Source organism: Microcaecilia unicolor, chromosome 3, assembly GCF_901765095.1.
Source record: "Microcaecilia unicolor chromosome 3, aMicUni1.1, whole genome shotgun sequence".
Taxonomy (NCBI): domain Eukaryota; kingdom Metazoa; phylum Chordata; class Amphibia; order Gymnophiona; family Siphonopidae; genus Microcaecilia; species Microcaecilia unicolor.
The window spans coordinates 257,249,878-257,277,547 of record NC_044033.1 but is presented as its reverse complement, the minus strand read 5'-3'; the positions used below and the strand labels follow the sequence as shown (position 1 = coordinate 257,277,547).

Below are 27,670 nucleotides of genomic sequence, written 5' to 3'. Positions count from 1 at the left end.
GCCCTTCAGACCAAGATGGGATCTGTCCCTCTCCACGGACTCATTCTTTAAAATTCACTGCTCTCATAGGTGTTATGAAGAGGGAAAGATGTGATTTCAGATCCTCTCTCTTGTTGTAGTGAGTCTCTCCTGGAACAGGTTTCACTTCAGCTCAGGTGAGAAACATCGGATCAGCACCAGTGACCCTCTCCATCTTCCCTGGTAGAATGCAGGAGACAAAGAAAGAGGAGACCAAGGCCAAGAGCTGCCTCGCCAGCTGGTGGGACACAGGTATATCATGCCACCGGCCAAGGACAGTGCACAGGTCTCGCTCCAGTAAGCAGGAAAGAAGAATCGAAGCTTATAAGCAAAAGTTAGAATTCAATCTGAAAATTGCTTCTTTACAGATTGTAAACAGAACAGCAACAGCAGTCTGGAGAAGATGCCACCGAACCTTGCGCTTCTCTCCGAAACGATTCATGCAAGCAACCTGGGGAGATCCTCCATCCTGAAGTCTACGTGAGTGTACATGCCTCTGCCACCTTGCGCCATCACAGCTGTCGATCTCTGCTTGGAAATTACAAACTTCCTACAAGGGAGGAGTAAAGTTTTCTCCTTCCTTTCTATTCACAGGAAACGTCACCTGAAGCAGATTATCCTTGAATACGAGGCGCTGGATCTGGAGATGCCGTGTATTCGCAAGTTTCAGAAACCTCCGGCTGCTCAACCTCTCACTCTCTGCATGGAGTGCACAGTGAGTTCACCAAATACGAGAATCAGGCCCCATCAGGCTGAAAGAGACAAACAGGCTAAGACCCGCTTGCAAAGTGTGAATCAAACAGTGAGAGGATAAAGAGACAACGATCTAATCTTCCTGGAAAAATAGTCTGGCTGTTTCCTGCAGCCGGAAGAGTCTTGAAAGTTGGGCTAAAGGTTTCTGCTGGGCTTTCGTGGTGACCTCTAGCTTTACTTTTGCAGGAGCAGAGAATGAAGGGTGGATGACGGGTGCCTGGTATCTGTTACTGGCCCACATATTTTAAGGAATCAAAATGATGTCTATTGCTGGGTTCGATAGGGCAGACGCGTGTGCTAATTAATGCGTTCATGAGTCACCCACAAGCAATAATTGATGTGAATTGGCACTCCCCGAGGTCCTATTCTATAAATTTTGTCCTGCGTAGCTGAAAAGGGGTGTGGTCATGGGAGGGGCCTGGGCAGATCAATGGATATTCCTAGAAGTTAGGTGCAGTGTTATAAAATATTGACATTTGCATTGCCAAATGCAGCAGTTACACCAGGTTTTGGCAGATGTGCATGCTGATGTCCACAAACAGGCATGAAACCTGCGCTAAGCTAGTGTTCTATAAATGGTGCTCAGCTCTCAGTCTTTCCAGCAGCAAGTAATGAATCCAGCCCCATATGATAATTGTTGCATATGATATATAAACAACAGAGTTGGGGAAAGGTTTTTTTTTCCCTCATAATAGGTAACGACAGAGTTTCGTGCCTTGAGATTTAAGTCAACCGATTTGGGTTGGAAGAATTTTCTCTATCAATTTCTATAATTTAGTGTTATGTACTACATTTATAGATGTCTTTTGTGTGATAAATCATTTATTATACAGAGCCATGGGCGGCCTGATTAGTTGGAGAAGTGATTTATAAGAATACATTTAAAAAGAGGCCTAGGGCTGTCCTGGGTAACGGGGGGGGGGGGGGGGGGGGGGGAGAGAGAGAGAAGTGAGGGGAAGGGTTGTGCCTGAAAACAGCAGCTCTACTCCTTGGGATACTGAAATCAGACCTTTCCCGCTGGGCGTGTACTGCAAAACTTACACCAAATCTCAGGTTTCACCTACTCATAAGAAATCTGAAAGAGACAAAAAGAAAAAAGCGGAGATAAATAAGATAACAGAGAAAAGTATAAAGAGATTCGATGGAGGGTGTTTTAAAAATGATTCCTAAATATTGTTTTTGGCAAAGATTCTCACAAAGATGAAAGGGAGTTGGTAATCAGATCAACAGGCGGTCCCAGGAACCGCCTCGGAGAAGCAGCTGCTTTCATTACTCAGAAAAATGAATGCAAGCTGTAATTATCCAACATGCAAATTAAATGTACTAATAGCATATAAACACTACAGCAAGGTGGAAAAAAACCATCCCAAATACAAATCCCTGCTACTGACATTAGCATCTCTGATCCTGAATCAAATTCCCAAGATAAACAGACAGAGCAGGGGCACAGGCCTCACATCCAGGCCAGGATATGTAGACAGAGCAGGGACACAGGCCTCGCATCCAGGCCAGGTTTCATAGATATAGCAGGAACACAGGCCTCAGATACAGGTCGGGATAAGTAGGTAGAGCAGGACAGGCCTAAGATACAGGCTGCGATATATAGATAGAGCAGGGACGCAGGCCTCTACAAGCTGGGTTACGTACAAAGAGCAGAAACACAGGCCGGGTTACGTACATAGAGCAGAAACACGGGCCTCAGACAGAGGCCAACATACATAGAGCAGATCAACAGGCCTCACATACAGGCTGGGACTCATGGATAGAGCAGGGATACAAGCCTCAGATGGAGGTCGGAATACATAGATAGAGCCGGGATGCAGGCCTCAAATACAGGCCAGGATATATAGAGCAGGGATACAGGCCTCAGATGGAGGTCAGGATACATAGATACAGCAAGGATATAGGCCTCACATACAGGCCATAGATAGGGTAGGGACACAGACCTCTACAGGCTGGGTTACGTACATAGAGCAGAATCACAGGCCTCAGATATAGGCTGGGTTGTGTAGAGAGAACAGAAACACAGGCAGACAGAGACCGACATACATAGAGCAGAGCAACAGGCCTCACATACAGGCCGGGATACATAGATAGAGCAAGGAATACAGGCCTTTGATGGAGGCCGGGATACAAGCCGGGTTGCATAGACTACAGAGCAAGGATACAGGCCTCAGATGCAGGCCGGGCTATGTAGGTAGTGCAGGGACACTCACATAAAGGTGGGCTACATAGAGCAGGGGTCACAGGCTAACAGTGGGGATGTGTTTGTCTATCTCCACAGCCTGAGAAGGATTTCTGTCACAAAGATATCCTGAAAGCAGTAGAGAAAATCATTCCCAAGGCTTTAGAGAAACGTCGAGTGTGCAGGATCCAGTTTGAGAACATGAATGTGATCTGTGGAACCGCTGGCCGAAAAAATAGGTAACCGAGTATTGCCCTGAAATGTTAAATTCTCCTTCTAATCAGTGCTGTGCCCTACCACAGGGAGACAGCCATGTATTGGTAAAAGTTAAGCAAGGGTCATTTCTCCCCATTCTCATCTTTCCTCCATACTATAAATGCTTAGATGTTTAGGTCTGTCCCCATATGCTTTATGACAAAGACCACTGACCATTTTAGTAGCCGCCCTCTGGACCAACTCCATCCTGTTTCTATCTTTTTGAAGTTTTGGTCTCCAGAATTGTACAGAATATTCTAAATGAGGTCTCACCAGAGTCTTATATAGGGGCGTCATCACCTCCTTTTTCCTACTGGCCATTCCTCTTCACCCAAGCTTCCTTCTAGCTTTCATTGTGACCTTTTCTATCTGGGGCACTCAGATTACAAGTCACCTATGCATTTGATTCCAGAAACCTCACTATATTCCATTTTAAAAGTGTTTTCACCAACATACTGACCACAGAGGTCAGACTAACAGGCCTGTTGTCCCCAGCCTCTTCCTTACTTCTGTTTTTCTGGAGAGGAACCACATCCGCTCTTCTTGCGTCCTCTGGAACCACTCAACTCTAAAGAAACATTGAAAAGGTCAGACAGTGGAGCTGCCAGACCTTCCCTAAATTTCTTCATAGTAAGATGGTGACATAGTAAAGGACAGCAGATTAAGACTCACACAGTCCGTCCAGTCTGCCCGACAAGGCCGCCAGAGCCACACCTGCCACTCAGTGCAGGTTACACTCCTTCACGATCAAATATTGGCATTGCAAATAGGGAAGTGGACAATTTGCCACAAGGCAAACCACAAATAGGCAGTTCTATGTGATATATAATGATGGAAAAGTGGTTTTGTAATTTCAGTTGTATCATAAGTACATAAGTATTGCCATACTGGGAAAGACCAAAGGTCCATCAAGCCCAGTATCCTGTTTCAAACAGTGGCCAATCCAGGTCACAAATACCTGACAAGATCCCAAAAAAGTACAAATTATTTTATACTGCTTACCCCATAAATCAACAATCCAACATTTTACTATCAACCTCAAGATGTCTTCTCCTCCCACTCCGAGATACTCTTACAGCATTGTGATATAAAATACGCACACTTGTTCTTCATTTGTCCCTGCTATTCTCGGGTCACAGACCATAGAGGTCTGCCCAGCACCGGTCTTACTTCCTAACCACTGAAATTGCTGTCAAAGCCCAGTCCAGCCCATCCAAATCTGTCTTTCCATAACTGGGCACAGACTGTGGAAGTCCACCTGGCACCGGTCTTACTTCTCAACCACTGGAGTTGCTGTTTTGTTTTCATCCTCTTTCCATATAAGAATCCCTTGTGGTTATCTCACACATTTTTGAATTCCATCAGTAGTTGTCCCATCTGGCCCCATGATTCTGCCTACCTCTGGTTTAGATAGTTCCTGAAACACGATGAGTCTTCTGAAAGTCATTCTAGGTTTACCTCCCATTACTAACTGTGCCCATTTTCTGTACTCCGAGTCCTACTACTGGGTCTTCCTGAGTGAACAACAGACTGTGCAATGATCAGGAAAGAAGGAATGGAACATCGATGCCCCCCCCCCCCCCCACCTCGTAAACCCTGCAGTTCTGTTACTTTAATATTTTTTTTAACATATAATGCCTGTCCTCTCTTTCTTCCCACCCTGTCCTCCCTGAATACATTATAACCCGTTATAAGTATATCCCAGTTCTCCATGACCACCACTAAATCCAGTACAGATCCAGGGCTTTTGTTTTGTGTAGTTTGGTCTAAAATGTTATATACTTCCCTTTGAAGTCGCTGAAGACACATCAAGGCGGTTTACAAAAAACAATGAAATTACAGAAAGAAAAGAAATATGTAATCAATTAAAAAAGAGAACAAAATATTTACAACTCTGTGCTCCACACCCTAGATTCTGATCCTGTCATGAGGACCTTCTGTTTTTCCTGTCTATGGACATTACTAAACAGAAGATATCACCAAGAGGGTGGAGGTACACTGGTTTCCTACGTGAAAAGATGCAGAAGCAAGAAGTAGGAAGGGTAGGCTCTTCTGAAATACCGGAGGAGATGTCTGTTGAGAATGAATTCTTTATTGCAAGTTTTTTTTTCATTTTTCTTGCAATAAAGAATTGATTCTCAACAGGCGTCTCCTCCGGTGTTTCAGAAGAGCCTACCCTTCCTACTTCTTGCTTCTGCTATGGTCATTACTAGACACAGCTTCAAATAGAAGTGTTTAACGTTGTACGTACTCAAGGGCTTTGTCCACCAATCCTAGTGATCCCAAGTGGGAGCCCTCTTCCGTCAATTACCCAGTCTCTTCTAGAAGACACTTTGCCCTTTTTTTCAACAGATGGACGCCATGGTTGATTCCTTTTGTTGTTCTTATTTGGTATGGGGGGGGGGGGGGGGCTGTGATACCTGCCTTAAGAAACATGGAGGAAGAGAGACTAGTTGCCCAAGACAGGGGGAATAAGAGACTGGTGGGGGATATGTTATTAGCATGCACTAGTCGTCAGTAGCAAGATTTTTGCTGGCTCTGCATCCAAAATGGCTCCTGTTTAAATATAGTGAAAGTCGCTTTTCTTAACCACAGGCCATCATGTATTCTCCTTCCATTCTGAGATGATCTACCCAGCTGACTCTGTTGTTTTTTCCTATCTTCTGTAGATGGTTAATCACGGTGTCTGACTTCCAAACTCGAAACCTGTTCTTGAGATCGGGTCTAGTGATTGGCAAAGATTACTTCCTTCTCCGTCGCCATGATGATGTTATCATGGAAGATTACAAGCTGCACCTAAGGAGGGCACTGGCACGGAAAAAGATCCTGGATATGTTGAGTAACTCTACAGATGAGGACACTTTAGACTGAAGGAATTAGCGAGAGAAGAACCTGGTAAGCGATGTCTTATTTCAATCATCCAGATCACGATAACCACACAGAGGGAAAGATAGATGCAGTCAATGCTTTGAGATAACACACCAGAAACACAGACCCAAGCAACGCTATCTAAATGATAATCAGATGCAAATGCCAGAACACCTGGGGATGTATATGGTGGGATTTAGATTGGGTATGCCACAATCCGATTGCAGTGGTCATAACACGTCCGGCTCTTTAGCCACCATTTCTTGTAGCTGAAGGTCAGGATATCACTCTAAGCCTGGGGTTTGCCTTGCAGGTCAGTGAAGTTCTCCAGGGCTTTGGGGTTCTACTAGGGATGGGTTGCTGAAAAATGCTCGTTTTGTTTCATTTCCCGTGTTGTTTGCAACATTGTTTTGTTTCGTTTTGGTTTGGTTAGTCTTTATTTCATTTCAGGAGCAATGTGATGCAGACTGTGTGCTCTTTCTAAAGACAGAACACACGCATGATGATTCGTGATGCACCACAGGTTCATGCATGTGTGCACTATTTGCAGAGAGGGCCCACTCTGTCTGAAACAGTATACACTATTTGCAAATTGTACATGCTAGTATGGATGAATGAAAAACATAGAACGTCCTGTTTTCTCTGCTTATTTTTATTTGCTAACAACATGGGATATGTCATTGACATTTCTTATCTCATCGCAAACAGCCCATCCCTAGTTTCTGCCAGGGAAACGGAAGCCAAACATCAAGTTTACCCAAGTGTCTCCAGTGCTGGAAAGGGGCACATCTGACCAACACTTGGAGTGTGTTCAATTTCTCAAAATCTATTCAGAAAAGCTTTGTTTCCAGAGAATGTGGTAAAGGCGGCTAGCTTAGCGGAGTTTAAAAAAGGTTTAGACGGCTTGCTAAAGGAAAAGTCCATAGACCATTATTAAATGGACTTGCGGAAAATCCACTATTTCTGGGATAAGCAGTATAAAATGTTATGTACTTTTTTGGGATCTTGCCAGGTATTTGTGACCTGGATTGGCCACTGTTGGAAACAGGATGCTGGGTTTGATGGACCTTTGGTCTTTCCCAGTATGGCAATACTAATGTACTTATGTACTGCTCTGACATCATAGCCTGCACCTGCTCCATGCTGCCCCCCCCCCCCCCCCCACAATCAGCGACTTCCACCATCAGAGGGACTTTGCTTGGCTGAAAAGGGGGATTTTGAAGTTCATGTACTGGGGAATGAGGCATTTACTGCCTTCTGGGAGTCTCAGTACGCTTGTTATCACCAAAATCATTGCTAATCAGCTTCCCATGAAGAGCAAAGATCGATATTCCTTTTGGGTGACTCACTCCCAGTCATGTCATAGCTAGGATAGGCAGTGGTTCCACACAGAGGTAGGAAAGGTCTTGTACAGTGGTGGTTTCTGAAGAGCATCGCAAGCCTTTAGGAGATGCCAACAGCCCCATGATGCCCAGGAGAGTCTGCTGTGTAGCACAGGATGATATGAAATTCTAGTCCATCTTCCCTTGAGACCTTTGTGTTACTTCATGCCCCCCCCCCCCCACCACCGCCAATCACAATATGACAGATGCTCTCAGGATCTCACATTCTTTGGGGGTAATGTTACAAGGGCCATGTGTACGTGGTCCTGGGGGTGTAACCTCATGCCCCCCCACCACAATATGATAGATGCTGTCAGGATCTCACGCTCTTTAGGGTTAATGTTACAAGACCCATGTGTAGATGGTCCCAGGGATGTAATTTGGAAGAAGCTACACCTGCCCAAGGGAGTGTAAAGTTGTGCAGGAGAATTTATGCTCGAGGGTGGATTTTATACAGGTGCGGAGGTGTGTATGTTGCCTATTTTATAAAAGCATTTTTTTGGAGCTGGACATAGGTCATCTTTTAACAAATGACCCTCTTTGTTTTTTCTCTCTTCACAGATCCATCATCACCCCGATTGTCCATTTCCTAGCACTTCCCTCCTCTCTTCTTCCTAATCCTCGCTTCCACCTTTCTCCCCCCCCCCCCCCAATAAAACGCTGTATTTAATTCTGCCTGAGTTTCTGTTCTGAATTCAAATCGTACCCAGCTAATGCTCCATGAGGTTTTCACAGCCAGGAAAGCAGATGCTGACACTGGAACATCTGCAGGTTCTGTGATGCCGTATGTTGGGCAGTTCTAGGTCAATTCCCACCCATAACCCAAAAAATAAAAAAGCACACAAGGCAAGTAATCTCCCTCCCTTTTTTCCTCCAGATCATCATCCCCCCCCCCCCCCCACACACACACAACATTATGTTTTACACATCCCTTTCCCCTTCCAGACATGCAGTTCATGTGTGGGAGGGGCAATGCCCCCCCCCCCACACACACAAACTAGGTTTGAACCTAATTCAGTCCCTCAAAATGATGCACTGATTACAATTTATAACAAATTACTACTCTACCTATGAAAAAGTTATTTTATTGTTATATGTCCTCCGTGTACATCCGTATGCTGCTTTAACCTCCTTGTTCCAAATGCCGTTTAAAAAAAAAAGGAGGGGTGGGAAATGACCGGGGGGAGGGAGGATTCCTTGGTGGGACTTGATGGGTGGGAACTCGCTCGATACCGGGTTGGGCACTGCAACTCTGCATTCTCCCAACCAGCATTAAGTCAGGCTAATGATCTGCAACTATAAAAAAAATCCAGTTTTCTGCAGCAGTAGCCACAAGGAAGAATGAACTTGCATCATTTTATCACCCTATTTGAAACTTTCCCTAGGCAGCAGCATCTCACTCTGCAGGAAGAGGCATCTGATGTGTTTCACTGAAGCATCAGCTGTGTTGGACTTGTAAAGAGCTTGTGATAGTTCTGCAGGGTGAGCCACACCTTGCCAGCATCTCCCACTCTGGACAAGTCCTAGTTCAGAGAAGGTTAGTCAAACTCAGCACCTGCATCAGAAGACAGGTGGAGGATGGGCACCAGCGAGTTGCAGTGCTGTGCTTACTGGTGGCCCAATCAGAGTTTTCTCTGCTAGAGAGGAACAGCAGGCAAGCTGAGCATCACAGTCTGTTGCAGACGCTTCCAGAACAGCCCTTTCCCCCTGTGCCAGCAGAAAAGACATCTCTGAAAATGCAGACATGCCACAAGCTTCTCATTTTCCCAGGACAAACCTGCCTGTGTGAAAAGTAGAAATGAGGAGCAAGATGGAGAAAGGGCACTCTCATGGAACATTTCTGCCATTTGTAGCGGACTTAATATAGCCTCCTGGCTCCAGTCACGCCACCAGAAATCCAGTGGCCACCAGCTTTCACTAGCAGGTGGTTAAATGAGAACCAGTGTGGCAAGGGAAGTGTGGCATTCTGGCATCCCATCCCTTTACCTGGGCAGCTGGAGAAACCCCCTGCTTATTCCTGGGGGAGGTAGCAGGGGATCTTGCTATGTTTTGAGATCCTGCGGAGATCCACTGTTGGAAACAGGATACTGGGCTTGATGGATCTTTGGTCTGACCAAGTATGGCAGGTCTTATGTTTACAAGTAGCTGCCAGTAGAGGAGTGTGGTAGCCGTGTTAGTCCACTCTTAAGGTTATCAATAGAAATCAAACAAAATAAAACATGGAAAAGAAAATAAGATGATACCTTTTTTATTGGACATAATACATTTCTTGATTAGCTTTCGAAGGTTGCCCTTCTTCCTCAGATCGGAAATAAGCAAATGTGCTAGCTGACAGTGTATATAAGTGAAAACATTCAAGCATTACTATGACAATCTGACAGGGTGGGAGGAGGGGGGTGGGTAGGAAGTATGCATGGGGACATCAAAGCATATCATTGATATTCTAACAGGATGGGTGTGGATAGGTGAGGGGAGGGTGATCAACAGAGACATACAGCTTTATGGTTTATAATGGGCTAGGAACCCCAGATCCTTGTTAAGTCCTTTCTGTTGGGTGTTAAAATATTCAATATTTACAGGACCAGGACACTATACCAGTGACTTCACAGTGAGAATCCTGAAAGGTAACTTTAAAACCATACAAGAACGTAAGACCTTTGAAGTCAGAATGATTGAATATTTTAACACCCAACAGAAAGGACTTAACAAGGATCTGGGGTTCCTAGCCCATTATAAACCATAAAGCTGTATGTCTCTGTTGATCACCTTCCCCTCACCTATCCACACCCATCCTGTTAGAATATCAATGATATGCTTTGATGTCCCCATGCATACTTCCTACCCACCCCCCTCCTCCCACCCTGTCAGACTGTCATAGTAATGCTTGAATGTTTTCACTTATATACACTGTCAGCTAGCACATTTGCTTATTTCCGATCTGAGGAAGAAGGGCAACCTTCGAAATCTAATCAAGAAATGTATTAAGTTATGTCCAATAAAAAAGGTATCATCTTATTTTCTTTTCCATGTTTTATTTTGTTTGATTTCTATTGATAACCAAGTAGCTGCCAGAATCCCAAAGAATAACAAGATTCTTTAACCTCAGAGAATAGCAAGATTTCAAGCAGAGTCCCAAAGAGTAGCAAGATTCCATGGTGCTGATCCCAGGGATAAGCAGCAGTTTTCCTTATGTCTTTCTTAATAGCAGATTATGGCCTGTAACTTCATGTAGTCCCGGAAAGTGTAAACCATCAATTTACTTTTTCCTCTTCCACTCCATTCAGGATTTTGTAGACCTCTTTCATAACCTTCCTCAGCCGTCTCTTCTCCAAGCTGAAGATCCCTAACCTCTTTAGCCTTTCCTTGTATAAATTTGGTTCCACCCCCTTGATCCTTTTGTTACCCTTCTGTCTGCGCTATCTTTTTTTTTTTTTTGAGATGTGATGACCAGAATTGTAGCTTGTATGTTCTGGGGGTGAGGATCAGCACTCCTTAGTTCATTGCAGAGACACCCAGTCAGTCAGCTTTTCAGGATTACCACAAGGAACAAACAGGAGACATATTTGCATACAGTAGGTCTCCAGTATATTCAAATTATCTCATGCCTATTTTCTGTTGTAATCCTGAAAATGCAACTGGCTGAGTGTGTCTGTAGGAGGGGGTTGAGACGCATTGCTGTGGTTAATCAGCATTTCTCAGCAGGGCCAACTTACACTGGTACATAATTTTATTTTGGGGGGGGGGGGGTGTAAAGAGGGTTGCAAGCAGCACTGTGGGATGGAGCAGCATGGCCAGCAGGAATCGCCAGGACTGGTCAGCTGAAGAAATTAAGGATCTGTGCTGTGCTTCCCCCACAGCTCTTCCTCAATACAATGTATCAGGAAGTGCTACCCGGAAGCACGGATTTCAAACACACTTGCAGTGCCGCTGGCACTGAAGAGAAGGAAGAGCAGTGGAGAACCACAGCACAGACGTCTGCTACTCAGTTACCCCAAAGGGGAGATGTGGCAGGAACCATACGCTGGGGGAGGAGAGGTGTGAGGCTAAACGGATAGATGTTGGGGAGAGAGGGGGAGGAGGGATGGATAGATACTTGTGAAAGGAGAAGAGGCAGAGGGAATGAACGTGTGGGAAGAAGACAGGAGGGAGGATGCTGGTGAAGGGAAAACAGGAGCACCACAGCTTTCAGCAGTGAGTGGGGGCTGTTATGAGTGAGAGAGGTTATGGGGGTATCAGCAGCCAGGGGACTGTGGGGAGGAGAAGGAGCAGTGAAAAATCTTTATAAGTCTTCCTGGGGCCAAACACTACAGAGATCTTATTGAAAAAATAGAGGAGAGATTAATCCTTCCGTCTTCCCCCTTCCCCAGCAGAGCCAAGATGCCACCTCCAGGGCTGCTGCCCTACCCTTCTCTGTGTGCTGAAGAATTTCATTTCAGACCAGTGTTATGTTCACAAAGCCTTAGTGCACAGATAAAATCACCATCATCCTGGACACGGTGTGTGCCTGAGCTCAGCCTGTGCATCTGCACCAGCCAAGTGATTTCACATCACTTCTCACACATGTCCTTCCATCGCAGCTACTGGGGAAGGAAGCGAGCCACACTGGGACCATTCACAAACCCTTTTTCCATGTCAAAATTCTTCATTTCCAACCCTTGCAATTCCCTAAGGGCTTCCAGAGCTCCTGGCAATCTTCCTAAAACTATTTCAGCCCTCCTCTGCCAGGAGAAGGAAAATGTAAGCAGATGGCTCCCCTGCAGGACAGTGAGGAGAAAATCATTCTGTGCAGCCAGACATGAGCCCTGAATCCCTAAATCAGCAAAAACTCCCCTCATGCAACCTAAATCAGCCTCTCGGAAATCAACTAGGACTGAGCTGCACTATTTTGGTAACATCTTCATTAAGCTCCTAAGTTTAGGATCGTAAATAGAGATTCGGACTTCGGAGGGCTGGGGGTCCACGACCACACGCCTGGGCGTAGGACATTTCAGCTTTAGCTGAGAACTGAGATGCCCAAGTGAAGCTCTGCCATGTTGCCAGGCTCCAGAAGATTAATTTCTGGTACCACAAGCCAGATTTGATCACATTCTAGTAATGTTTTCTCGACAGGGACTGAGGGGATTGTGCCAGAAGCAAAGCAAGCAGCGATCAGATGGGCCTCAATGATTGTGTTTCTATGAGAAGTAAAAAGAAGTTTAATTTCAAACACACCAAATAAAAATTATTTCCAGTGTCGAGAACAGTGTGTGTAAGACCAGCCTGGAGCAGTAGAATTATGCTATTTCCTATGTGCACAAATACACACAGGGGAGGGGGGACATTTCACCATTTTCACACATACGTGTACAAGTGACTTCATATAAAAGTACATTACAGTGTACACTTTGGCAGTACATGTGTACAGGGGCAGACAATGCATGTGTGTGCATGGAGTACAAAGTGGGCCTTTTGCTAACGGATTTAGCATTCTCTAATGAATTAGGGGTCCTTTTATCAAGGTGCGCTGAAAAATGGCCTGCGGTAGTGTAGGCATGGGTTTGGGGCACGCGTAGATCCATTTTTCAGCACGCCTGTAAAAATTGCCTTTTTAAAATTTTTGCTGAAAATGGATGTGCGGCAAAATAAAAATTGGCACCCGTCCATTTTGGGTCTGAGACCTTACCGACAGCCATTGACTTAACGGTAAGGTCTGTCGCATTAACCGAATGGTAATCGCCTACACGCGTCAAGTCGTTGTTACCGCCCGATTTTCACTGTGCGCCAGAAAATAAAATATATTTTCTGATGCGCCTAGCAGATGCACGTAAAAAATTAAATTACTGCACAGGCCACGTGGTAGCCGGGTGATAACTCTGAATTGGCGCATGTTGGGCGTGTGGAGGTGACTACGTGGCTTAGTACAAGGGTCCCTTAGTGTCCATTATGGCATTTAGCACATGCTAAATCCTTAGTAAAAAACAAAAACTCCAAAATGCAGTAATCTACTGATGTCCTTAAAAGTCATGGGTGCAGACATTTACAGCTGTTCGATGCCCAATTTCTGTCACACTATAATTTTATAAGATGATTAGTACATTTCATAAGGGGGTGTATAGTGCACGTCTGAAAATGGGGACACGCTGCACCAGGGGCGTAGCCACGGGTGGACTTGGGTGGGCCAGGGCCCACCCATTTATGGCTCAGGCCCACCCAATAGTAGCACATGTTTAGTGGTAACTGGAGGGAATCCCAAGCTCCGCCAGCTGAAGATTTTCCCCTGATGGTAACGAAAACGCTACTTTCCATGACATCAGTACATGCTCAGTTTTCAGTGCATGCCTGCTGCCAAGGTGGAAAGAAGCGTTTTCCCACCAGCTGAGATAATTGGGGGGGGGGGGGAGTAGAACACTTGGTGCCCACCCAATTCTTGCCTAGGCCCACCCAAAATCTGTTGTCTGGCTACACCCCTGCACTGCACATAATCTGCATATCCTACATGCATGTAAAAGGCATGCATAGATGCATGACCATGGTCTGAACCTACAAACGTGCACACACAGCTAAGTTTTTGTTGCAAACTGAATCCTTCAAAAGGAGTTACCATATCCCAGTTTACCAACTTGAGGACACTTGATACTCTCGTAAACTCATTTACAGTAACATCTTTGAATAACACTTACACTGGTTCAATGAAGGGTTAGAACCAAAGAAAAATATTACCAAATATTTTTGTAATCAGTCTCTTTAAAAAGTGCAGAACTCACAGAATATTTAGTTCACACTAAGCTTATAAACAGACACACTCGTACCAGCAGGGAAAGCAAGGTATCAGTCTAACGGAGTCATCAGAATGATGTAGAACGAGTAGAAGTAAATCGATTTTTTACTCGTTCCAAACGTACAAAGACTAAGGGACACTCAAGGCGAATTGCAGTGTTCTGGATCGTTCTAAGCCATCTCAGTAGGTATTTTGTACCACCCAGATATATAATGTTACAATAATCAAACTTTGTAAGAATGAACGCTTGCACTAACAGTTGAAATGATTCTCAGCTAAAATATTTATGAATCCTTCTCAAATTCATCATCCAGAAACATTTCTTAACAAGGTTATTCACCTGAAATTCCCAAGACATGTTATGTTCCAGTCAATGACTTTTCTAATTTATAAGTTAAACCATTCAGTGTTAAAGAAGATGGTTTTAATGAAATATCTTGATTATCAATCAGAAGAAATTTTGTTTTCTCACTATTGAGTTTGAGCCAATTTTTAAAAAATCCATGTAGATATCATAAGCATACATTTTTCACTTTGCCACATCAAAATCTATTGGAATCAACATGGTAATATCACCTGCATATATGGAAGCTTTACAGTCCACAGCTTCCAACAGATAACCCCGAGATGCCATAAGGATGCTACAACCAGGACAAGGGGACCTTCGTGGGATCCCACAAGCCACATTCCATCTCTCGGATAGTTCTCCCTCCAACTTCACTGCATGAGATCTTGTTACCAGAAAGCCTCAGAACCAGTTCCAAACATATTCCAATGTTACTCAAAATATTTAATAATAGAGTATGATCCACAAGGTCAAACGCCCTTGATAAATCAAGTTGCATTATAAGTTCTTTTTTACCCACACTCAACAAAGTACAAATATCAAACACTAATGTACACAGCAATATCTCTGTACTAAAACCAGATCGAAATCCTGATTGTGAATAGTGCAATACATTACATTTATCCAGGTGTAGTGTTAACTGAAGAGTAAGGGGACAGAGGCAAGCAGGATACTGGATTAGATGGACCGTTGGTCTGACCCAGTAGGGCTACTCTTACGTTCAACCAGAAGGTGTCACTATAATGAAATAATCAAAAGCTGCAGCTACAAGCACCAGTATTACGGATCAATCAGAAGCTGAGAGAACTGCAGTGATCGCATAGAGGGATGGAAATTGTGGTATATTTTGTATTTAAACAAAAATTAAGTTTATTAATAAAAGCTATACATTGTATAAAAAATTTAATAGCATCCAATACATTGCAATCAGAAATTAGGTCAAATAGAAAATAGAGATGACACAGTCAATAAATCAAATGGATAACTTTTATTCAAGTCGATTCGACACGGGCTGTGTTTTGGCTGCAAAGCCAAACTTGAAATATAAAATCAGAAAAGGCGCATCCGCACTCAGGAACGAGGAGCCAAACTGGAGCTAGAAGCAAAAATGCAATACTTTTTTTTTTAAGTGCTCCATGAGACTGCTCCCACCAACACATCCAAATACAAGATGTTTGTACATTGCAGGGAAATGTTTATGGGGCTCATTTTCAAAGCACTTAGACTTACAAAGTTCCATAGGTCACTATGGGGCTCATTTATGAAGAGAAAAACATCTAAAAAGTGACATAAAGCAGCATTTGGATGTTTTTCTCACCAAAACAGACCAAAATGATAAATGCACAGAGCACAAAAACATCTAACAAGTGGCCATAACAAAAATAGACATGTTGCTGTTTTGAAAATGGCAACATATGCTGTTTGGATTCTGGACGTTTTGAGCAAAACAGCCAAAGTTAGACTTAGATGTCATATCGAAAATACCCTTTTGTGTAACTTTGTGCTTTGAAAATATGCCTCCATATGTGTTACTGATTGTAAATGCCATGGAACTTGCATCAGTGGCGTAGCCAAGGGTGGGCTGGGGTGGGCCCAGGCCCACCCACTTTAGGTTCAGGCCCACCAAGTAGCAGCACACCTATAATGTGGCTGGCAGGGACCCCAAGCCCCACCAGCCAAAAACTCCCAACAACTGTTTGCTGCCGGTGAAAATCTGGTATTTAAAAGGTATACGGGGGAGAGGGGATGTTTGAAAGACCATATGGCATGCAGGCGAGAGAGGGAGAAACCAAATCACTTGTAGGACAAGGCGGAGTGCTGCCCACCCACCTTGGGTCCAGGCCCACCCAAACTTGGGTGTCTGGCTACGCCCCTGACTTGCATGGTTAAGAATGTAGTCAATCTATATAAATACATGCAGGCAACATTGTAGATTGAGAAATGGCAACAAGATAACAAAAAGAGGGTCAGGTTAAACGGCCAGTTCTGTCAATGGAAGAGAGTAAGCAATGGAGTGTCCCAGGGATCTGTACTGGGACCGGTGCTTTTTAACATATGTATAAATGATCTGAAAATGGGCTTGAGGGAGATGATCTAATATGCAGATGACGACACACATTATTCCAAGTTAGTTAAAATGCAGATTGTAAGAAAATGCAAGACTGGAGGAATGGGAGCAGCCAAACTGCAGGTGAAATTTAATGTGGACAAGTGGAAAGCAATGCACCAAGGGAAAAATAACTCAAATTACAGCTGCACAATTCTGGGATCCCTGTTACCTCTCTTTATTTCTATTTCTGATAGACTGTCACTCAAACCATATCATTGCAGTAGTCTACAATACCAGTGTTGATAAAACAGATAAGAAACCAAATACAATGTAGAGGGGAAATAGAGAAAGGGAATATAAGTACAAATAAAAATAAACAGCTCAGGTTAAATCAAAAGGGAGGAAAGTGAAGGGACTAAGGAATCTAAAATATAACGAAAAGAACTGCACTTTTTATACAATTCAGGAAACATCTGACTGACCAGCACCAGGATCTCTCCCCCCCCCCCCCCCCCAAGTTTAATGCTTATTGAAAATGTACTCTCTCACCTAATGGGAAGTGCCATCTAGGTAGCATACAATCTAAAATCAAAGAGGGGTTAGACTAATGGACTGGACAACAGAGAGTAGGGAAAAGAGGGAAGAACTCCATATTTTGATAGAAAATGGGGGGGGGGGGGGGGGGAATAAAAACACTGAGGAACTCTGTGCCTGTAACCAGACTCAGTGATTTCAGTGATTTCACCGGTTTCTGAGATAATTAGCAATAGATGTAAGATCAGGGGGTGGACGGGAATGCATCTCGGAAAAGAAAGGTTTTAAGTTCTGATTTTAACACATCTATAGAGGAGCACTAACACACATGAACAGGTAATGAATTCCAAAGGTCAGGGCCCCTGAACGGAAGAAATTGTGTGTTTAGTATGTTCATAGTGGATCTCTCTATAACTGGGCATGTGGATAGGATGTTGAGCAGATCTAACGGCCTGAGAAAGAAAATAAGGAATGGAATGGCGAGCTAAGTACGGAGGTCATCAAAGGTCAGGGTCTTAGAGACTTGCAGAAAAATTTTGTATGTGATCCGATGCAGGATGGGTGACCAATGCGCATTCTTCAAGTGTGGTGTAACATAGTCAAATTCTTTTGAGACCAGTAATGATTTTAATTGCAGTACTTTGGATAATTTGTAGTGTATTGCAATCTTTCACTCGGATACCTACATACAGTGAGTTACAATAGTCTAACTGACTAATTAGCAGAGAGTACACTAAGATATGCAAAGAAGTGGGTAGATCAAGGATTAAACAGATATAGCGGAATAAGAAAAGGTTCAAAGAAGAGCGGCCAAAATGATAAAGGGGATGGAACTCCTCTCGTATGAAGAAAGGCTAAAGAGGTTACGGCTCTTCATCTTGGAAAAGAGAAGGATGAGGGGAGATATGATTGGGGTCTACAAAATCCTGAGTGGTGTAGAACAAGTAGAAGTAAATTGATTTTTTACTCATTTCCAAAAGTGCAAAGACTGGGGACACTCGAAGTTACATGGAAATACTTTTAAAACAAATAGGAGGAAATATTTTGTCACTCAACGAACAGTTAAGCTCTAGAATTGTTTGCCAGAGGATGTGGTAACAACGATTAGTGTATCTGGGTTTAAAAAAGGGTCGGGCAAATTCCTGGAGGAAAAGTCCATAGTCTGCTACTGACACAGACCTGGGGAAGCAACTGCTTGCCCCAGGATTGGTAGCATGGAATGTTGCTGCTAATTGGGTTTCTGCCAGGTACTTGTGACCTGGACTGGCCACTGTTGGAAACAGGATACTGGGCTTGATGGACCATTGTTCTGACCCAGTATGGCTACTCTTATATTCTTACATAAAATGAACACTGTGTTACATGGGACATTTGTGATTTGAGAGTTTGGCATCCAGAATGACTCCAGTCGAGTGGTCTGCACTTGGGGAACAGGGATGCCGTGAAGAACTATGGGGCAGGGAGAGTACTACTACTACTACTTAACATTTCTAGAGCGCTACTAGGGTTACGCAGCGCTGTACAAATTAACAAATAAGGACGGTCCCTGCTCAGACGAGCTTACAATCTAAAGGACGAAATGTCAAGTTGGGGTAGTCTAGATTTCCTGAGTAAAGGTGTTGTGATTAGGTGCCCAAGGCGACACTGAAGAGGTGGGCTTTGAGCATGGGCTCAGGGAGTTTGTTCCAAGCATGGGGTGAGGCGAGGCAGAAAGGGCGGAGCCTAGAGTTGGCGGTGGTGGAGAAGGGTACTGAAAGGAGGGATTTGTCTTGAGAGCGGAGGTTACGGATAGGGACATAAGGGGAGATGAGGGTAGAGAGGTAAGAAGGGGCTGCAGATCGAGTGCATTTGTAGGTTAGTAGGAGAAGCTTGAACTGTATGCGGTATCTGTTCGGAAGCCAGTGAAGTGACTTGAGGAGAGGGGTGATATGAGTATATCGGTCAAGGCGGAAGATAAGACGTGCGGCAGAGTTCTGGATGGACTGAAGGGATGGCTAAGTGGGAGGCCGGTGAGGAGTAGGTTGCAGTAGTCAAGGCGAGAGGTAATGAGAGTAGATTGGGCTTGATCTGAAAATAAAAGTGTTTTTGATTTGTGCGAATTCAGAACAAGCTTATTCATAGGCAACCAAGAAGTAATGGTCTGGGGTTTAATATTCTTGCAATTTCCTATTCTTGCAATAGGAGACCTTAGAGGTAAAGGATTTGAATATCATCTGCATATATAGGCATAGTGAGATGCAGACTTTGCACTACAGTGGGCAGAAGTGTGAGGAAAATATTGAATATTTTGTGTGAAAGTATTAAGCCTTGAGGTGCTGTGGAAATAGACATGAAAGGGTCTGAGATGTTGCAATTTGATTGAACTATATAATGTCTGCCATGTAAGTAAGAGAAGAACCACTGTAAAACAACCCTGGTAACCCCTAGATCATATAAATAATTGAGAAGGATTTGGCAATTGGTAAGGTCGGAGAGATCTAAAGAAATATCTAAATAAATATGGAAAAAACATACTACTTCTACAATTTAACATGTCAAGCGCTTTCGACATGGTTGATCATGGAATACTACTACATATCCTTGAGTACTTCGGAATTGGAGGTAACATTCTCAATTGGTTCAAGGGATTCCTAACCACATGATCATACCAAGTAACATCCAACTCGACCACTTCAGCCACATGGATACCTGAATGCGGAGTCCCACAGGGATCCCCCCTCTCGCCGACTCTATTCAACTTAATGATGACACCCTTGGCCAAACTATTATCAAATCAAAACCTCAACCCATACATATACACAGATGACGTAATGATCTACATCCCATTTAAACAAGATCTAAAGGAAATTTCCAATGACATCAACCAAAGTCTCCATATCATGCACTCATGGGCAGATGCATTTCAGCTGAAACGTAATGCAGAAAAAACCCAATGCCTAATACTCACCTCTCAACATAACAAGAACAAATTCACCGCCATTAACACACCAAATCTGAACCTTCCAATTTTGGACACCCTAAAAATTCTTGGAGTTACTATCGATCGACACCTAACACTCGAGAGCCATGCGAAAAACACAACCAAGAAGATGTTCCACTCAATGTGGAAACTAAAAAGAATAAGACCTTTCTTCCCAAGGACTGTTTTCCGTAACCTGGTACAATCAATGGTGCTCAGTCACCTAGACTACTGCAACGCACTCTACGCCGGCTGTAAAGAGCAAATAATCAAGAAACTTCAGACAGCCCAGAACACTGCAGCTAGACTCATATTCGGTAATACAAAATATGAAAGCGCTAAACACCTACGAGAAAAACTACACTGGCTCCCACTTAAAGAACGCATCACGTTCAAAATATGCTCCCTAGTTCACAAAATCATTCATGGAGATGCACCAGCCTACATGTCAGACCTGATAGACTTACCACCCAGGAATGCCAAAAGATCATCCCGCACATTCCTCAACCTGCACTTCCCTAATTGCAAAGGTCTAAAATACAAACTAATGCAAACGTCAAACTTCACCACCTTGAGCACACAGTTATGGAACGCATTGCCGCGCAACTTAAAAACGATTTACGAACTAACGAACTTCCGCAAACTACTGAAGACCCATCTCTTTAACAAGGCATACCACAAAGATCAACCAATGTGAATATACACAACTCCTCCACATATATTCAGAACTGTATTACAATCTCTGCTTGTTATACTACTATCAGGTTCTATCATTATCATGTTGCCCAAGATCCTTCTGTAACACTAAATGTCTATTTTCTAATACATTTCCACCATTCATGATGTATTGTAAGCCACATTGAGCCTGCAAAGAGGTGGGAAAATGTGGAATACAAATGCAATAAATAAATAAACTGGCTTTGATTTATTTAGATATGTGCAAATAAGTATGTCATCCCAAGTAATGCCGTTTCTGTACCGTGATGGCATCAGAATCCTGTCCGATTTGGATGAAGGGCATTGATTTTTGTAATAAATTCTGAGATTTGGGAGTGGACTATGTGCTCAATCATTTTAGCTAGAAACGGTAGATTTGCAATTGGTCTGTAATCTGAGATATCCAAGGATGAATTTGTCTGATCTTTGATTGTAGGGCGAATTGAAGTTAACTTCTGTTCTGGTAGGACCTGTCCTAAAGTAAGAGATGTATTGATTATGGATTGGAGAAATGGAGTCAATATGGGCAAAACATTTTCAAAACCAATGAAGTGGGTTGGATAGAGCAATAGTAGTCCATGTGTTAGTAATGGCTCTGGTAAGCTCAGAGGTGGAAGGGAAGCCAAAAGTTGGTAAGGTACTGCAGGCTACTGTTAGAGATGTTGGACGAACAGGAGAAGGAGTAGCAGAGATGCCCCATTCTCAGAAATCAAACTCCCAAAATTACCTTGTACAATGTGTGTAACTGGGACTCACTATCATACTGTGACTGTATGCTGTGCTGCTGTAGAGTGTATATGCTGAGATTTACCCTGCTCAATGTGTGTAAGTAGGAATCACTATCACACCGTGACTGTAGACTGTGCTGCTATAGTGAGTGTGTTCTGAGGGTGATCCCATACAAATGTGTGTAATTGGGAGTCACTATCACACCGTGACTGTATGCTGTGCTGCTGTAGAGTGTATATGCTGAGATTTACCCTGTTCAATGTGTGTAAGTAGGAGTCACTATCACACCGTGACTGTATGCTGTGCTGCTGTAGAGTGTATATGCTGAGATTTACCCTGTTCAATGTGTGTAAGTAGGAGTCACTATCACACCGTGATTGTAGACTGTGCTGCTGCAGTGAGTGTGTTCTGAGGGTGATCCTACTACTACTACTATTTAGCATTTCTATAGCGCTACAAGGCATATGCAGTGCTGCACAAACATAGAAGAAAGACAGTCCCTGCTCAAAGAGCTTACAATCTAATAGACAAAAAATAAAGTAAGCAAATCAAATCAATTAATGTGTACAGGAAGGAGGCGAAGAGGGTAGGTGGAGGCGAGTGGTTACAAGTCAAAAGCAATGTTAAAGAGGTGGGCTTTCAGTCTACATTTAAAGGTGGCCAAGGATGGGGCAAGACGTAGGGGATCAGGAAGTTTATTCCAGGCGTAGGGTGCAGCGAGACAGAAGGCGCGAAGTCTGGAGTTGGCAGTAGTGGAGAAGGGAACAGATAAGAAGGATTTATCCATGGAGCGGAGTGCAAGGGAAGGGGTGTAGGGAAGGACGAGTGTGGAGAGATACTGGGGAGCAGCAGAGTGAGTACATTTATAGGTTAGTAGAAGAAGTTTGAACAGGATGCAAAAACGGATAGGGAGCCAGTGAAGCGACTTGAGGAGAGGGGTAGTATGAGTAAAGCGACCCTGGCGGAAGACGAGACGGGCAGCAGAGTTTTGAACTGTTTGGAGAGGGGACAGGTGACTAAGTGGGAGGCCAGCAAGAAGCAGATTGCAGTAGTCTAAACGAGAGGTGACAAGGGTGTGGATGAGGGTTTTGGCAGAGTGCTCGGAAAGAAAGGGGCGGATTTTACGGATGTTGTAAAGAAAGAAACGACAGGTCTTGGTGATCTGCTGGATATGAGCAGAGAAGGAGAGAGAAGAGTCAAAGATGACCCCAAGGTTTCGAGCTAAGGAGACAGGAAGAATGAGAGAGCCATCTACAGAAATAGAAAACGGGGGGAGTGGGGAGGTGGGTTTGGGGGGAAAAATGAGAAGCTCGGTTTTGGTCATGTTTAATTTCAGGTGGCGTTGAGACATCCAGACAGCAATGTCAGACAAGCACGCTGAAACTTTGGTTTGGATGCAAGGTGAAATATCAGGGGTAGAAAGGTAGATTTGGGAGTCATCTGCATAGAGATGGTAGGAAAAGCCATGGGATGAGATTAATGAACCAAGGGAAGAAGTGTAGATAGAAAAGAGGAGGGGACGAAGAACAGAACCCTGAGGTACGCCGACAGGCAGAGGGATAGAAGTAGAAGAGGATCCACCAGAGTGAACACTGAAGGTGCGGAGGGAGAGGTAGGAAGAGAACCAGGAAAGGACAGAGCCCTGGAATCCAAGTGAGGACAGGGTATCGAGGAGTATGCTGTGATCGACCGTGTCAAAAGCAGCGGAAAGATCAAGAAGAATGAGGATGGAATAGAGACCTCTGGATTTAGCCAGTAATAGGTCAATGTGTGTAATTGGGAGTCACTATCACACCGTGACTGTAGACTGTGCTGCTGCAGTGACTGTGTGCTGAGATTTACCCTGTACGAATGTGTGTAACTGGGAATTACTATCACACTATGACTGTATGCTGTGCTGCTGTACAGTGTATATGCTGAGATTTACCCTGTTCAATGTGTGTAAGTAGGAACCGTGACTGTAGACTGTGCTGCTGTAGTGAGTGTTGAGATTTACCCTGTACAATGTGTGTAACTGGGAGTCACTGTTACACTGTGACTGTATGCTGTGCTGCTGTAGTGAGTGTGTGTTGACATTTACTCTGTTCAATGTGTGTAAGTAGGAGTCACTATCACACCGTGACTGTAGACTGTGCTGCTGTAGTGAGTGTGTGTTGAGATTTACCCTATACAATGTGTGTAACTGGGAGTCACTGTTACACTATGACTGTATGCTATGCTGCTGTAGTGAGTGTGTGTTGACATTTACCCTGTTCAATGTGTGTAAGTAGGAGTCACTATCACACCGTGACTGTAGACTGTGCTGCTGTAGTGTGTTCTGAGGGTGATCCCATACAAATGTGTGTAACTGGGAGTCACTATCACATTGTGACTGTATACTGCACTGCTGTAGAGTGTATATGCTGAGATTTACCCTGTTCATTATGTGTAAATAGGAGTCACTATCACACCGTGACTGTATACTGTGCTGCTGTAGTGAGCGTGTGCTGAGATTTACCCTGTACAATATGTGTAAGTAGGAGTCACTATCACATCATGACTGTATACTGTGCTGCTGTAGTGAGCGTGTGCTGAGATTTACCCTGTACAATATGTGTAAGTAGGAGTCACTATCACATCATGACTGTATACTGTGCTGCTGTAGTGAGCGTGTGCTAAGATTTACCCTTTACAATGTGTATAACTGGAAGTCTATCACACTGTGACTGGCTGCTGTGCTGCTATAGTAAGTGTGTTCTGAGGGTGATCCCATACAAATGTGTGTAACTGGGAGTCACTATCACACTGTGACTGTATACTGCACTGCTGTAGAGTGTATATGCTGAGATTTACCCTGTTCATTGTGTGTAAGTAGGAGTCACTATCACACCATGACTGTATACTGTGCTGCTGTAGTGAGCGTGTGCTGAGATTTACTCTGTACAATGTGTATAACTGGAAGTCTACCACACTGTGACTGGCTGCTGTGCTGCTATAGTAAGTGTGTTCTGAGGCTGATCCCATACAAATGTGTGTAATTGGGAGTCGCTATCACACTATGACTGTATACTGTGCTGCTGCAGTGACTGTGTGTTGACATTTACCCTGTACGAATGTGTGTGACTGGGAGTCACTATCACACTATGACTGTATGCTGTCCATAGATCTTCACTTTTAATAAATGTCGCAACTCGCAGGATTTCCTGTGTTGCTGAAAATCACTTGCAGCAGACCATAACTACAATCACAGTTCAATAAGGCCCCCCCGATGCTCAGAAGCAAATCGGGGTGCATGACGCCATTAGCAGCCGGACACCATTTGCTCCCATGGAAAGCTCAGAGCCAATGAGCACATCAAACAAGCTTGCTAGCTCTGGGTGCGAGCATGCAAAAGAGGGCCTCTCGCATTCCTCGCCAAATGCTCAGTGGGCAGCAAGCCAAACAAGAGTTCTTTTCCCACAGCAAGCCCTACGCCAGCTCAGAGCTAGCATTAGGGTTGTGCCAAGCAGGGAAGGACTAGGGAGACTGGTATTGCTGGCTGTCACCAACCCTGGTGGTCTAGTGGACCCTTGATTCCCCCACCTGCCTAAAGGTGCGAGGGCCTAGTGGACCCCAGACCCCACCCATGATGTGAAAGCCTGGTGGTCTGTTGGACCCCACCCCCCATCCCCCCCCCAAAATAAATAAAATCTTGGCAAGGACCCCTCCCCCAAAGACTAACAGCCCTGCTGGCCTAGCGGTCATCCCCCAGCCCCCTCATGCCTTGAAGGAGGGACTGATTCCTTCCCTGCTCCTGCTGGGCGGTCCTCAAAATGTTGGCCCCCTGCCGCCTGCCACTAGGGATGCACTAAGCAGAGCATAACTACCATATAAGAGTCATAACGGATCCTGGGAGTTACAACATTTATTAGAAGTGAAGATCTATGGACAAGAAAATGTAAATGTATTGGTTTATACGTCAAATTTACTTTTTCAATTGCTTGAGGATTTCATCTCCATTTGTCCCCACAACTGCAGGAGGTTCTTCTTTGTAAAGGTTTTGGGATTTTATTGACGGAGACTGATATTTGGCAATATGTCATTTGCCAATTAATTTGTGAATTTTATCATATAGTGAAATTTGCAATTTTGACAGTTTGCAACTCAGAAAGTTTTTATTCTATATTTTTTAGTGATGTATCAATAAAGCTGTATTTTTGAATTGAATAGGTTGTATACAATGATTTAATGATAGATGCTTATTCATTAGGGATAATCTGATTGGTTTGCAGCCCTCTAGAATTGAAGTTTGACACCCCTGCTACATAATGTATCCCAGATCCTCTCTGTAATGCAGGGCCTGCAGCGTAATATATCCCATGATCCTCTCTGTGATGCAGAGCCTGCTAGGTAATGTATCCCATGATCCTCTCTGTAGCACAGAGCCTGCTGGGTAATATATCCCATGATCCTCTCTGTAGCACAGAGCCTGCTGAGTAATGCATCCTATGATCCTCTCTGTAACACAGATCCTTTTGGGTATGAAGGAGCTACTGAACCATGTGTCTCATGAACCTCTTTCTGATGGGGATGGAATTGCTGTGTGGAAATGTCACTTTGTCTTGCCCCTCAAATACTTGTGTCAACCACCACCACCTCCTCTGACAAGCACAGGTCACTGTACTATCATGCCCTCCTTCCAGCTCATAACACTAACCTCCTAGTTCCAGCTTGTGTGAGCCTTCTCAGCATCACCCTCTTCCAGCCCAAATTGGCCAATTCAGCTGGTGCCAGCGCCCAGGTTTTTCCAGGTGTTTTTGCAGTTGCTGAATAAATCTTAGAGAGTAACCAAGCATTAAGTGTCCCATCTCTGTAAAGCAGGCTCTCCTGATTAATGTAGCCTACAATCCTTTTGTAACACAGGGCTGCTGGGTAATAATTCCCCATGATGCTCTCCGTAACTCAGGCACACCTGACTAATGTATCCCATGATGCTCTGTTACAAAGGGATGGGTTGCTGGGTAATAATTCCCATGATGATCTCTGTAAAGCAGCATAGCCCATGATCCTTTTGTAACATAGGGGCTGCTGGGTGATAATTCCCCCAATCCTCTCTCTAACATAGAGGTTGCTGGGTAATAATTCCCCATGATGCTCTCCGTAACACAAGCATACTTGACTAGTGTATCCCATGTTGCTGTCTGTTACACAGGGAGGGGTTACTGGGTATTAATTCCCATTATCTTTTGTAGCCCAGGGGCTGGTGGGTAACAAGTCCCCATGATGCTCTCTGTAAAGCAGGCTCCTGATTAACATATCCCATGATCCTTTTATAGCACAATTGCTGCTGGGTAATAATTCCCCCAATCCTCTCTCTAACACAGAGGTTGCTGAGTAATAATTCCCCATGATGCTCTCCGTAACACAAGCATACTTGACTAATATATCCCATGATGCTCTCTTACATAGGGAGGGGTTACTTACTGGGTATTAATTCCCATGATCCTTTTGTAGCCCAGGGGCTGGTGGGTAACAATTCCTCATGATGCTCACTGTAAAGCAGGCTCTCCTGATTAACATATCCCATGATCCTTTTATAGCACAATTGCTGCTGGGTAATAATTCCCATGATCCTCTTCTAACAGGCACTTCAGGGCAATTTGGTGCTATGATACTTGAGGGAACAGATCTGTACTCTAGCATCAGAAAGCCAGCCTCCAGTACAGAAGCGAATACTATGGCTTAGTTTTTATTAGGGATGGCCTGTCGTTTGCAATGATGTAGGGATATCAAGGCCATAACCCATGTCACTGCATGTCGTTAACACACAAAAATGAGCAGGAAAAAAAAACACATTTTAGTGCTCATTTTCAAAGCAGAAAGTTACATAGTAACCTCTGTAACTTGTAAGTCTGAGTGCTTTGAAAATGAGCCTCTTCATAGCTGATCAGCATAAACTATCTATGCAGCGGACACACTCTTTAAGGCCATTTCTCTTAAAACGAAAAACGGGAAAGGAAACAAAACAAAAATGTGGGCTGATCATCCCTAACTTATTTTAACACTTAAAAATTCAAGTGACATCAGCTGATCAGAAAAATAATAGCAGAACTCCATCTCCGTCTTCTGCAAAGCAGACAGGTGGCATTGGGCAAGCAG

The 27,670-nt window shown here is 44.0% G+C and overlaps 1 protein-coding gene across 1 annotated transcript; it reads left to right on the top strand.

The window, feature by feature from the left end:
- The first annotated feature begins 206 nt into the window (after positions 1–206).
- Positions 207–8,107, top strand: C3H19orf81 (chromosome 3 C19orf81 homolog). Its single transcript, XM_030195438.1, has 6 exons — positions 207–270; positions 387–498; positions 613–733; positions 3,056–3,195; positions 5,881–6,106; positions 8,023–8,107. Exons 1-5 carry the CDS (start codon positions 207–209, stop codon positions 6,080–6,082), a joined length of 639 nt encoding a protein of 212 aa, XP_030051298.1. The 3' UTR covers positions 6,083–6,106; positions 8,023–8,107.
- The last annotated feature ends 19,563 nt before the right edge of the window (positions 8,108–27,670 follow it).